Raw genomic sequence first — 14,303 nt, 5'->3', positions numbered from 1 at the left:
ATCTGACCATTAAGTACTTAGACTAGACTAGACTTAACAAAAGGGTTAAGCTATGTCTGGGTTGCTCATTAACCCACCGTTCTCACATAGCTGCGACTTTATGACGATCATCCCGATCAAGCCACGTTCTGAAAAAAGGATCGAGGCCGATCGGAGTGTAAAATGAGCAATTTGGCAAATTATGGTCTTCATTTCGATTGTTCTATGATGCCCCTACGTCAAATGCTTACTGCGTTATTGCCGCGACATTCAAGATCATATTACCACGCTACGTAGAGCTTTTACTGCGCTTTTACTATGATCTTGAAGATCTCTCCACGATGCTTCCGCACTTCCTGTACGATTACGGCGCTTCTACTACGCTCTTTTTACGACTTTATACCGATTCTTGTTGGCCACGATCACGTTACGCTTGTTTTGAGCATGTTCAAAATAAGAGTGGCGAGAGCATGGAGCTCTCCGATCTTGACGACTCTACTGCGATCATACTGCGCTTATGAGGACTCAACTACCTTTCTCCTGCGATTTGTCACGATCGGCCACGCTTTGATCGTAGTAGAAGAGGCGTCTATGTGTGAACGGGGGGTAAGGCACATTAATGATGATAATAGCCTGTTAGCATATGAATACATTAATCACTGACTAATGAACAGAACCATAATGATAGAGCAAAGACACACTAATGAAAACAAGGGCTGTTTGTAAAACATGCATGCCCCCCATATGGGCTCTCCGTTGTAGTGACAGCCATTGTGTGAATATGTTTTTTGTCACTGTGACCTTGACCTTTGACCTAGTGACCTGAAAATCAATAGGGGTCATCTGCCAGTCATGATCAATGTACCTATGAAGTTTCATGATCCTAGCCATAAGCGTTCTTGAGTTATCATGCGGACACCATTTTACTATTTCGGGTCACCGTGACCTTGCCCTTCGACCTAGTGACCTGAAAATCAATAGGGGTCATCTCCGAGTCATGATCAATCTACCGATTAAGTTTCATGATCCTAGGAATAAGCGTTCTTCAGTTATCATCCGGACACCATTTTACTATTTCGGGTCACCGTGACCTTGACCTTTGACCTAGTGACCTCAAAATCGATAGGGGTCATCTGCCAGTCATGATCAATGTACCTATCAAGTTTCATGATCCTAGGCATAAGCGTTCTTGAGTTATCATCCGGAAACCATTTTACTATTTCGGGTCACCGTGACCTTGACCTTTGACCTAGTGACCTGAAAATCAATAGGGGTCATCTGCAAGTCATGATCAATCTACCTACAAAGTTTCATGATCCTAGGCATAAGCGTTCTTGAGTTATCATCCGGAAACCATTTTACTATTTGAGGTCACTGTGACCTTGACCTTTGACCTAGTGACCAGAAAATCAATAGGGGTCATCTGCGAGTCATGATCAATCTACCTATCAAGTTTCATGATCCTAGGCCTAAGCGTTCTTGAGTTATCATCCGGAAACCATTTTACTATTTCGGGTCACTGTGACCGTGACCTTTGACCTAGTGACCTGAAAATCAATAGGGGTCATCTGCGAGTCATGATTAATCTACCTATCAAGTTTCATGATCCTAGGCCTTAGCCTTCTTGAGTTATCATCCGGAAACCATTTTACTATTTCAGGTCACCGTGACCTTGACCTTTGACCTCAAAATCAATAGGGGTCATTTGCGAGTCATGATCAATGTACCTATGAAGTTTCATGATCCTAGGCCTAAGCGTTCTTGAGTTATCATCCGGAAACCACCTAGTGGACGGACCGACCGACAGACTTACCGACATGTGCAAAGCAATATACCCCCTCTTCTTTGAAGGGGGGCATAGAAAGTATCCAAACAGAAAGTTGTCAAAGAAATATTTATAAGAAATTGTCTTAAAAAGTAAGTGCTGAAAGATTGCAAAAGAAAATTTCAATGTAAAAAGATATGGAAATCTACCAAGTCCCTTAGGGCTGGAGCATAAGGTGCTCTGGGAAGATGAAAAGGGAAGCAAACGTTGAAAAAAACAAAACAAGTTTTGTTCTTACTAAAAAGTAAATAGTGCAATGCTTCCTCATTTGAGTATACATTTCAACTGAAGCAAAATATGCTTTTGTGATTGAAAACTAGATAATTATGAAGTTTAAAACAGAGTCTCTACTATCTTCCTTCCTTAAAAAGCCAACTTACAATTAACATTATTTTTTTTAATTTAGATATTTAATTTCAGTGCATAATTTACACTCTTTATTTTTTTTTTTAATAATGTACTGTCATTCTTTTGTATTTCACAAGGGAAGTGTGGCTGTTCAATATTATTGGTAATTTAATTGAAACAAAAAATACGATCTCCAGGGTGTGTACATAATGAACATGTACTACTATTAACCCATTTGTGCCTAGCATCTAGAAAAAAGGCCTTGGCAAAAAGCGAAGACCAAGATGAGACGCCGCATAATGTGGCGTCTCATCAGGGTCTGCACTGTTTGCTTAAAGGAATTTCGTTATGAAATATTCTAAATTTAGCAATAAATATACAAGACATCCTAATTATGGAAATAAATTGATCCAATATAGAAGGATGGGAGAGTCCACTAGGCATAGATGGGTTAATTACATCTGTTTCAAAATTTAAAGTCACTGAGATGAACTAAACAAAACGCAGGATAACATTGACAACAACTTATACTCTCAGGTTCTGCTTCATTGCCAGTAACGGTCTCTGAAATAGAGCACAGAACAATCCAACAAAAATGCAGACAAACAAAATAAAGAAGCAAGATAATGTACTTATTATAGACCCAACAGCTAAATTGCACAGACACACACACACACACGCGCATGCACGTGTTTCAATAAATCTTGAGCTTTTGATGCAATCAAGATAAAATAAATTGATTTAAACTAAAACTAGGCTAAATACATATTTTATACAATACATGCTACATTTTTGTATTTTGAAAATATCCCATAGGGTAAATATAACCAGGTGAAGTGCCCTTCTTACAAGAGAGCACAGTGCCCTTTTCAATCCTATCTGGGGCATTGTCAGCTAATTCTGGAAAGCATATTATGGTGTAAGTACATATTTTTTTCACAAAAGCAGTTATCAATACCATTGTAATAAAAAATATGCCTTGCTATATATTTAATTTACACTCCAAGTTACTAAAGGTCAGAAAACCTTGACTTCACAAAAGAACTATGACCTTAAAACTTTTACCTCCTAAAAAAGAAGTTTGATATGATAAACTGAAATTTGAGAATCAAGGAATATAAAAAGACAAGAGAAGTGTTAGTGGAAGAGATACCATTGATGCAGGAAACAACATACACACCAGTATTTATTACAATATATGCCAATGTGGCATAGACAAACATACATTGACTATTGTACTGCATTATGGATTAAAACACGCCGGGTATGCGAATACTTTGTTGACGGATGGCACTTCACTAACAGAGAACAACAAACGCAACGCGCGAGAGGTAAGTTCCTCTGTTTTATTTAAAGTTATATCCTAAAGATTAGTTTTTAAGACAAGACACATGGTCCAGTTGATAAATGGTGTATCATTTTGTATTGGGAATACACAATTTCAAGGAAGAATGGTACAGTTTTGCCCCAAAAATAGAAAATTTGATCGGAAAACAGCATGAACTGGATGAACAGTAAACATTTTAACAAAATAAAACTACTTAGAATTATTGCAAGAAATTGTTTGCTATTCCAGCATGTAGAGTAATCACTGATTCACTGTGCTTCAAATACTGATATTTTGATAGTATTCAATGAAATATAAACAAAGATAGTGCATGTTGTAATAGGTGGCATACATAAAGTTGCAGGCACTTTGTTTACCGATAAAGGGCACTTCAGATTACGGAGACTTTCAACAAAGCGGGCACTCTAATAACTGAGTTTTATCTTCTACCTTAAATGCATTTATTTATATTATGGCTATTCATATGAAACATTTTGAAAATATATTTTTCAAAAATCACATTACTATTAATTTATACTATGTTTATTATAATTGCAATTTTCAAATAAGATAATATTTATTATTAAATAAATGTGTACATAATTAACTTGTTTTTTATTGGTAACTTGAGATTCAGAGAAATGAAAATACAACGGATAATGCGGATCAACACAATCGTGTTTAATTTTACTTATAGCAGGGCTCTAGATAACGGACTGCAAAGGCTAATCTGGGACAAAATTTTACGCACATGCATTAAACCCCCTTTTCACAGACCGAGGCCCAATTATGTTTAAAGGCTTCGTAAATTTATTGAATCTGAGCTCAGCACTGATGCGCATGAATGATGATCGCTATCTTTGTGTGGTGTTCTGTACGCATGCACATTAATTTATTGTTTCTAGGATTAGGCAGAGAGGACAGGATCTCATATATTAACCATTATTTTTATTTTACAGACCCTTTTATATAAAGACATCTCGTGCCGCAGTGTACCCCTCAGTGATATGCATGGCCGCAACTGATACCGCGAGCAACCACACTAAATCAAACTTCTCAAGGAAGTATTAGAATGTTAAAGTTCTCTGCGATACATCAAGCCAAGGTAATATGCGTATGTTTTTTTCTTGGTGTCAATAGAATTTCAGTGAAATTACGGCTACAGTTTGATCGTATTCTTGCTTAACAAAAACACCATCATGATTTTCGTACAGTTTAGGACGTCGTTGCATCTCAATAATGTAGACACATTATACCCCAAATAGATCTCAAACTCGCCATTTCTTGGATGGTCTTATTTTGGCTTCTCAGTTCTAACTTTGTATGGTCAAGATCATGACTCGCTTTCTTTGAATGTGTTCAACTTTACTACAGGGATCAAGCTTTCGATCATCCAAATCGAGCCTCTAGAAAGCAGAGACACAAAAAAGGACTAATAAGTAAGCCTGGGCAGCCAGCACACGGCAAAAAAGGGGTGCGTCAGTATCACTCAAGAGATGACTCGAAAATACCAGCACATCGACGCCTTGGACTAAAAGACCTACCCGAATGAATACTGTGAAACCATTTATTTTCGTCGGCACAAAATTTCGCCCTTTTCATAAAAATGACTATTTTGTCTGCTCTTAATTCGTCCATTTCTGGTTTTGAAAAAAAAATGTCCGATTTGTTTGTAATACATGTAATACGCGGTTGCGAAAAAATTGTGCTGGGGAAAGAGAGGTGACACTTGGTAGTCACTTGCAGGAGGTGGGCCTTGTTTGGCAAATGCCAATTAACAAGTCTGTTATTTTAGGTGATAGTAACTGTCCCTTATTATTTTATGTCATTAACACGTTCTTTGTTATGATTAGCGGATAAGTGGGACTGAATAATCGTAAACGAGTGTTTTAAACAACGAAGCCAATTGCCAATTAGTCTTTTTCCATTACTATCACGGTCAAACTGATAACAATCTTACCTTTATCGGCGCCAATTAGAGAAGGTGCGAACATTATGGGTTATAATTAGCGTAAGCAAATTTTTTTGGTCATATTTCATTAAAGTCAAATTAAACACAAATCAAAATGTTCTTTATTAATTTGTAACAAAGCGCAGAATATATTTCAGTCAGGTGTTGATCACACATCGTCATATTTTAATTGCGTTTAATAGTATTGTCTTTAATCCGGATTCGCCGCGTGTAGGCTGTATAATCTGCAACACCCCTGAAAAACACAATACACACAATGGGTAATAAAGTTGTTAACAATTAGCGCTAATCAACACTATTTTACCTAAACGAAGTCGACACATTCGATACAGCCTTATTGCATTCGCGTTTTACAGGAAATGTCAGTTGTCAGTACACTGTATAATGAACACCCCTTTGTGTCAAAACCGGATTTAACTTGAGTGTGAATAGTCGACTGTTTCATGTTCTTTGTATCAATACCATCTGTGTATCTGTATTATAAGTATACCAGTCGACAAACAAGGTGCCCGCTTCCGCATATGGGTATTCGGACGTTCAAAAAATTGACCTACGGTTTAGCGTTCACGCCGTTGAACGCATTAAGCAATATAACTCGTTTTTTTTCACTATTTCTTTATTAGCAAAAAATACTAGTGGCTTATAACTAACCTTGCAATCTTTTTTTCTCGCACTTTGTGAGTGTGCGAGTGTTAATTTCGAGCCCTGTGTATATGCGTGGATTACGCTAGATTTAAATGCCTCATGCCTACGGTAATTCAGTCTTATTTGTTTCAAATATGGGACATGATTGTTCTTTAGGATCTTGAATTCGTCCATTGGTCGAAGGACGAAAAATGCGAAAATTAATGTCGGACGAATAATAATGGTTTCACAGTATGTAAAAGGCTTTATACATCCAATGAGAAGAAATTAAACAGATGTTACAGTGATTTTTGCTTTATTTAACATTGAACACTTTTAACGGATAACAATTATAAATTGACGACATCCAATGACCCTGATTAATCTTTTCATTTAAATATACACAGGTGCTGTATGCGCAACTTTCAAAACGAACCAGCTAACACCAATCAGTGAATGTTGATTACAAACAGTAACATACAATTATGAAATAATATGCCCAATGATCATCGTCTACCGAGCAATTTAACAAATAGATTACAATATAAATCACAATATAAATCACAATATAGTCTGTAAAATAAAGGTAAACAACATTAAATAACCCGAGACTGCACTTTTAACTTTGAATATACATGTACTTCAATGCTCTATGGGTAAACATCATGCAAAAACAAAACTTTCGCTTTTTATATAAAAAATGCACATTTATTAATTAAGTAGACTAACTATAAACACTGATGAAAAAAGCGATTGAGAATTAAGAATGAGGTATACATGTGTCTTCATGATTGTCACATCATGTTTTGAAAATAAATATAAAATGAAAAAAAGCAGAAACAATACAATCATGCTTAGTAACATTTGAACTTTATCACAATAAAATCATATGCAGCTGACTAAATAAAACATTAAAACAAAAAGTTAAATGTTATGAACTACTGTATGCGTCATTTGAAAAAAAGAAACAAAAACAAAATAACAAAATTTGTACAATATGATGACATGAAACGGACTAAACGTGACCAGAGTTCTTGTGGCGATCAAGGCCACTCATGTACTTATACGTCGCGCCACATGTACAGATGAACTTCTGCTGTCTATGCTCCGCGACCATGTGGTTTCTCAAACTGGTTCTATGATTGTACACTGTATCACATACATGGCATTTGAAAACTTTTTCTTTCGAGCAAATGAGAACATGTTCACGTTGGGCAGACCGGCAGGTGAAGGTCTTGCGACAATGCACACGCATATGGTTTTGCTCCTGTGTGCGTGTTCAGGTGGTCTTGAAATTTAGAATTCTGCCAATATATCTTCCCACAGTTTGGAAATGGACTTTTCTTGTCATAGTTCACAACCTCTACCCCATGGGTTTTCTTGTGGAATTCCATTGAGCCAAAAAGTTCCAATAGAATTTCGGACCTGCATCACTGCTGATATTAATCTCTGAGAGGCAGTTTAAGCAGAGTGATTATTCATGACATGCTATCTAATATATAAGTAAATAGCCTTAGTACCTTCATTTGGACATAAAGATAAATGCTTTAGATCAACTGTTTAGAACGTAATTAAAAATATATGGTCATATAGATTTTACTCATTAGACATATCCAATTTGTTTAACATTTATCTTTCACACTTATACCAAATCATAATCATATTTCAAAGGGATAAGAACATGCTTCGTACATACATTTTTATTTATTGCCTGCTTACTTCAACAGTATTCCACAGCGAATTCTGCATTTTTGATTCACAAAAAATGAGTGTGTTATATCTGGAAAAAAGTGTCTAGATGTCGGGAAACAAAGTGCCATTGTTTTTTAGATGATCGGTAAACGAAGTGCAGATGAAAAATGTGCATGCAACTCTTAAAACAGTTGAATTTTCTCAAATACATTAGTAAACTAAAATGTAACATGTTGTAACATTACTGGATATATTGATCTTTTATTTTGAATAGTAAGCACGTTCTTGATTTATTTCCTAGTATGTTTATTTTGTTAAAATATGTACTGATCATTCAATTCATGCTGATTATCGATGGAATTTTATCGTTTTTTTTTTAAATAATTCACCGTTTTTCCGCGAATTTCTTTCTTCGCAATACGAAGTGCTATACCATTAATCACCCAAACAATGTTCTGTGTCTAAAAACCAAATAAACAAAACATAAATACAAACAAGAGTTCCGCGGTCGGAGATGACCGCATTGAAGCCGGATTTTTGATTTAAATGACAGGAAAGTACCTTTCGTGTTTTTGTCAATGCAATACTTAAATTACTGAAATATTGTTCAAAGGTCAAAATGAAATGTAAGTACTTTTCAAGGCATGAGCAAACCTTGTGTTATGTTTTGAATGCATGCATATACATGAACAACAATAACATTTAAGGTCACAAATATGAACTTGAATTGACAATTAGGAAAGTTTGATCTCAATTTTTTTATTAGCAAATTAGTAACATATTGTTTGAAGTTTCCATCAATTTCATTATCAAATGTAAGAAAATAAACTTAGATGAAATAATACTATTTATTGTTTTGCTTTCACATACCTACACAGAAATCCAGACATTTTTACATTCAAGGTCACAGTGACCTTGACCTTAGAATGAATGACCTTGAAATGACCAGTGGTCATCTAAGTGTGCTTGCAAACCTTCATGTCAAGTTTGAAGACTCTATGTCCAAGCATACCAAAGTTATAACAATTTTAACATTTTAACATTTAAGGTCACAGTGACCTTGACCTTCAAATGAATGACATTGAAATGACCAGTGGTCATCTTCTAGTACTGGCCAATCTTTATTTCAAGTTTGAAGACTCTAGGTACAAGCATACCAAAGTTATAACATGAAATAAGAACTTTAACATTTTTACATTCAAGGTCACAGTGACCTTGACCTTCAAATGAATGACCTTGAAATGTCCAGTGGTTACTTACTAGTTCTGGCCAACCTTCATGTCAAGTTTCAAGACTCTAGGTCCAAGCATACCAAAGTTATAACAACTTTAACATTTTTACATTCAAGGTCACGGTGACCTTGACCTTCAAATGAATGACCTTGAAATGTCCAGTGGTTACTTACTAGTTCTGGCCAACCTTCATGTCAAGTTTCAAGACTCTAGGTCCAAGCATACCAAAGTTATAACAACTTTAACATTTTTATATTGAAGGTCACAGTGACCTTCACCTTCAAATGAATGACCTTGAAATGACCAGTGGTCATCTGTTAATCCTGGCCAACCTTCATGTCAAGTTTGAAGACTCTAGGTCCAAGCATACCAAAGTTATACCATGAAATAAGAACTTTAACATTTTTACATTCAAGGTCACAGTGACCTTGACCTTCAAATGAATGACCTTGAAATGACCAGTGGTTACTAACTAGTTATGGCCAACCTTCATGTCAAGTTTCAAGACTCTAGGTCCAAGCATACCAAAGTTATAACAACTTTAACATTTTTTATATTGAAGGTCACAGTGACCTTGACCTTCAAATGAATGACCTTGAAATGACCAGTGGTCATCTGTTAATCCTGGCCAACCTTCATGTCAAGTTTGAAGACTCTAGGTCCAAGCATACCAAAGTTATACCATGAAATAAGAACTTTAACATTTTCGAGCACGCCGCCACCCCGCCCGCCCGCCCGACAACATCAATCTATAAGCCGAGATTTTTTTGAAAAAAATCCGGCTAAAAAGCTGAAGAACTCACCTCTCGCGCGTGGCTTTTGTTGTTCTCTGTTAGTGAAGTGCCATCCGTCAACGAAGTATTCGCATACCCGGCGTGTTAAAATGTTTGACAAATGTTTTATTGCAAATCATAACAAAATAATTGTTTTCCTGAAAGTAGCATAATTGATTATCCCCACACTGTCTGTCCGTCCGTCTGTCCGTCCTTGCCACTATCTCTTTCTACACTATTAGCACTAGAACCTTAATACTTACACCCATAATAATAACGGTGACATGGTAGCTATGAGCATATGTGCGACCCTGCACTTTTTGGAATTTTGATCTGACCCCTGGGTCAAAAGTTATGGGGGTTGGGGTGGGGCGTGGTCAGAGATTTTCACTCATTTTTTGAGGTTATTTTACATTAACTTCTTCATTTCTACACCAATTTAATTCAAATTGATACTGAACCTCTCTTATGACAATACGGTCAATCTCAACTCTGCATGGCCCCATTACCAACCCTGGGGCACCCCGCCCACATAGACCACACCCACCCAAAATTGCCTTTTACTATAATTTCTTTATTTCTGAACTGATTCACTTCAAATTGATACTGAACCTCTCTTATGACAATACGGTAAATCTCAACTATGCATGGCCCCATTACCAACCCTTGGGCACCCCTGGGTCAAACATGTGGCGTGGGGATACACGTCGGCCTCTGCCGCGCCATTTCTAGTTTAATTAAGAACATTGTCTTTTCTATTGTGATGCCTAATTTCATTTATTTTAATTTATGATAATGACAGTTTATGCACAGTTTTTGCTCTATAATTAATGTAATCCCTTCAGAATGTACCTTTGCATACCAATCCGAAAAATACACAAAAGGGAAATATACAAGGATGCCTTACTTACAATCCCAATAAAGTTTGTTTTTCTAATCACAATTGATTTCTCTTATTTTACCTTTGAAGACACATTGTGACCGTGACTTCTATCTAGGGACTTGGTTCTTATGTGTGCCAGTCCATTACAGTAGAATTGTAACGTCTGCTAAGTTATTTGTTAATTCTAGTTATGCTCTATGACAATAATGGTCATGATTTATTATGTTTTGACCTTGAGTTGTGACCTTGACATAGGGGCCTAGAGCTTGTGCTCAATACCCTGTCAAACATAATTGGCGTCGATAAAGGTAAGATGGTTATTAGTTTGGCCATGATAGTAATTGAATAAGCATACATGCCATACGTCCCGATCTCGGCGGGACAGTCCCGCTTTTGGACCCTTTGTCCCGCCGTGAGACGATTTGTCCCGACATTCGTAAAAAACGATGTAAGGTCTATAGGTACCCAATAAAATTCGCTATTCAAGCTCTGTTTCGCTAACACTTACCACCGCTAATCCCTTTATTGCCCCCAATTAACAATCCGATTCTACTTATCGTGTGTACCAGTGTTGTTTATGACACCTTATCAGCGATTTATCGGCTAATTATTGATTTTATCAGGCATTCACACCATGGTGGTCTTTAAAATAGTGGTCGCTTATTGCTATCGATTATAATGAAATAAATGTTGAAAATGTGTTTATTTTTGTATTTGTTTGAAACGGTTTACAAAACAATTGTTTCGTAAAATTAACTCTACGTCATTAATGAGTCTTTTACATTCAATGTTTAGTTCCAATATAGCGGGATAATCCGAATGTGCAATATACCAAAATCGCAACAAACAGTCCAATAAGTGATACCCATCCTGTCTAGTGTAATTGGGTGTAATTGTAATAAAAACAACGAGGTGCTATGCATGACAGTTTGACCCTACTTCAATTAAGCTAAAATCAACGAGGTGCTATGCATGACAGTTTGACCCTACTCCAATTAAGCCGCGACAATTGACAAGTAACAAACTGCGCATGGATACATGCTTAAAAAAACATCGCAACAAACAGTACAAGTGGTTCGGTAGATAGTGTACTGTAACCCGTACTTTCAGTCAACTGGATAACCTCCCCTGCGTTAATGTTTGCCATTGAAATTAATATAATGAGTATTGTTGTCGTAATGTTCTAGATTTTATACTCTTAAAACGATGAATTTTATTTCGTTGTTTGCTATTATCTTATTTAATAAAACTGTTATTGTTATGTTTTAGATTTCATGTCATATCAGATGTTTTATGTCTTGAATAAAAGTATCAAGAGTTTTTGTTAGTACTATTTACTGACAATAGTAAAGGTGGAATGATAGATCGTTTTAGGTGTCCTGCTTTTTGGTCAAATGTCCCGACAATTTTTTATGGAATGTCCCGCTTTGGACCTCAAAAATTATGGCATGTATGTGAATAAGACTTATTTGAAATTGGCTTCGTTGTTTCAAACACTCATTAACAGTAATTTGGTCACACAAAGCTGCTTATCATTACAATGAACTTCAGGGCCCTTGCTTCCCTTTGGGGGATTGGGGCCGGGCCCTTGGAGGGGGGAATTTCGTGTTGTTTTGGGCACAAAAGGGAATTTAATAAGATCTTTTCACTGACACAAACCATTCAACACTTAAAATTGCTATATTTTAATGTAATTTACATAAATATACATTGAATCAAAGGTTAATAGCACGATACCAGCTGGAACATAGGTATAAAAGTAAAAAAAATAATAATATTTTTTTGAAGGGGGGAATTTTTAGCTGAAATAGGGGGAAAAGTATACTATTTTAAGGGGGGAATGGGGCCGAAATTCGGCCCCAAAAACGGCCAAACGAGGGCCCTGTACCGTGATTAATCGTGGACATGTATTACAAACAAGTCAGATATTGACTGAAGGATTTTTGTTTCAAAATCAGCAATTGGCAAGCTTGAGTGCTGACAAAGTAGTCACTTTTCGAAAAAAGACAAAATTTCATGCTCACGAAAATAAAATTGTTTACCAGTAATATATAAAAACATGCATTAAAATAAAAAAGAGCTATTTTTAACCTTTAAAGTTTACTCTTTTGCTATTGACAAAAAAGAAATGATATAAATATCACCAATGTCCAGAGAGGTTAATACCATTGATACATCAATTCTTCCACAAACAATCAAAATGATGGCTTGCCATAAATAGAATGCAGCCAAAATCTAAGTAAAAATGCACTAATATTAAAATATAACTGAATTTCTGCTTGAAAAGACTGATGTTCATGTATGATGTTTACCTGATGTAGTTTCTTTGATTTATTTATAAAAAGTTCATATAGGAGGGCATAAGCTTAACAAACTGGTAGACTACCATATCACCAGGCTAGAAAGTACAATATGTTATAATGTAATAGAAAAATGCTTCTTTTCAACTATTTTTATTGATTTTATCAATAAATCAATCGACAGCCTCCCCAAAAATCTATAAAAAATGTAAAAAGGCTCACAATAGTATTAGCCTGATACCAGGTAGCGCTTAAAGTTAATCAAACATAAATAAGATCTGACATACCAACAGAAATTGAAAATTTTACATTAAATAAACACCACGGTTATCTTTGTTTTAAGCACTCTCCTTTTTTAAAATCAATTTAATTTTAAAATTCAAATATTGTTAGGGTCTGATTACAAAAATAATCAAAATAAATTGGTGGCATAAAAAACCCTGATAATTTTATCAATAATATGCAAAGCACTCGCAAGCAGTGATAAGACAACAAAGTGATGAAATTGAATGGCAAATTCCATTTCAAGATGATTTTTTGTAGATTTCTTCTTCAAATAATGTTTTTCATCTTTTGTGGACATTAAATTACCAAACATCAATTGATACCTGGCAGTAAGAGATGTTTCCATGCATTTTTAACAATTAGGTTGCCCAGGGTTGTAAGTCAACGAAAGCCAGGGTGCATTAAGGAACCAACCTGAGTTAAAACTGGGTCAGAGTATGTTCATATCTCTGACAGAACGATAGTAAACTAGGACACTCCTTAACCCCACCCAAATATCAACAACAATAACAACAACTCAGTCACATCATGAACTTCATGATGAAGCTCTTATCAGTCATGGTTTTCATATAATCAGTCGTCTGACAAGATAAGAATGTGGAAATATCGGTAAATGCAAATTATCTTTATTGAAATATATTGTTTCAAATGTTCAAAATATGAAAATTCCAAGTGTTCAGATTTTTAAAATGTTCACAACTAACCGGAATCCGTTGATGTGCCACGAATTCCTATTCGGACATCTCGCTCTTTCTCGTGATCTATCGTTACAGAGCTCGACATGTCGCGTTATTTGTAATTCACGGCCTTAATCCACCATCAAATTATCATGATCTAATAGTTTTACACGTTGTAAGCATTGTTACTAGAATAAAAAAAGTTGACAGCCGTGTGCGATTGTCACAACTGTCAATTATTGCGACACCTAAAATAATGAGGCCCAGGGCCAAAACTCAAACTTTAGGGAAATGGCCTAAGCCTTTTTTTCAGGGAAAAAAAGACACAAGTTTCTGGCTTTGGGGAATTAAAAATACTGAGATAGACTGGAAATTAAGAGAACAAT

The 14,303-nt window shown here is 35.8% G+C and overlaps 1 protein-coding gene across 2 annotated transcripts in view; it reads right to left on the bottom strand.

The window, feature by feature from the left end:
* Positions 1 to 14,094, bottom strand: part of LOC127877867 (UDP-N-acetylglucosamine transporter-like) — a 40,266-nt gene extending 26,172 nt beyond the window's left edge. Inside the window, exons 1-2 of one of the 2 annotated variants that reach the window (XM_052424171.1) lie at positions 13,945 to 14,094; positions 2,684 to 2,716 (exon numbers count right to left, since the gene is read on the bottom strand). In XM_052424171.1, coding sequence (XP_052280131.1) covers positions 2,684 to 2,716; positions 13,945 to 14,023 — 112 coding nt within the window. In that variant the 5' untranslated portion in view covers positions 14,024 to 14,094. The remainder of the gene's footprint in view (positions 1 to 2,683; positions 2,717 to 13,944) is intronic. The other variant, XM_052424180.1, reaches the window with a different exon arrangement.
* Between the last annotated feature and the right edge of the window lie 209 nt (positions 14,095 to 14,303).

Source organism: Dreissena polymorpha, chromosome 1 (assembly GCF_020536995.1).
Source record: "Dreissena polymorpha isolate Duluth1 chromosome 1, UMN_Dpol_1.0, whole genome shotgun sequence".
In the NCBI taxonomy this organism is placed as follows: Eukaryota; Metazoa; Mollusca; class Bivalvia; order Myida; family Dreissenidae; genus Dreissena; species Dreissena polymorpha.
The sequence above is the reverse complement of the archived record's forward strand: the minus strand, read 5'-3'. Positions and strand labels throughout refer to the sequence as shown.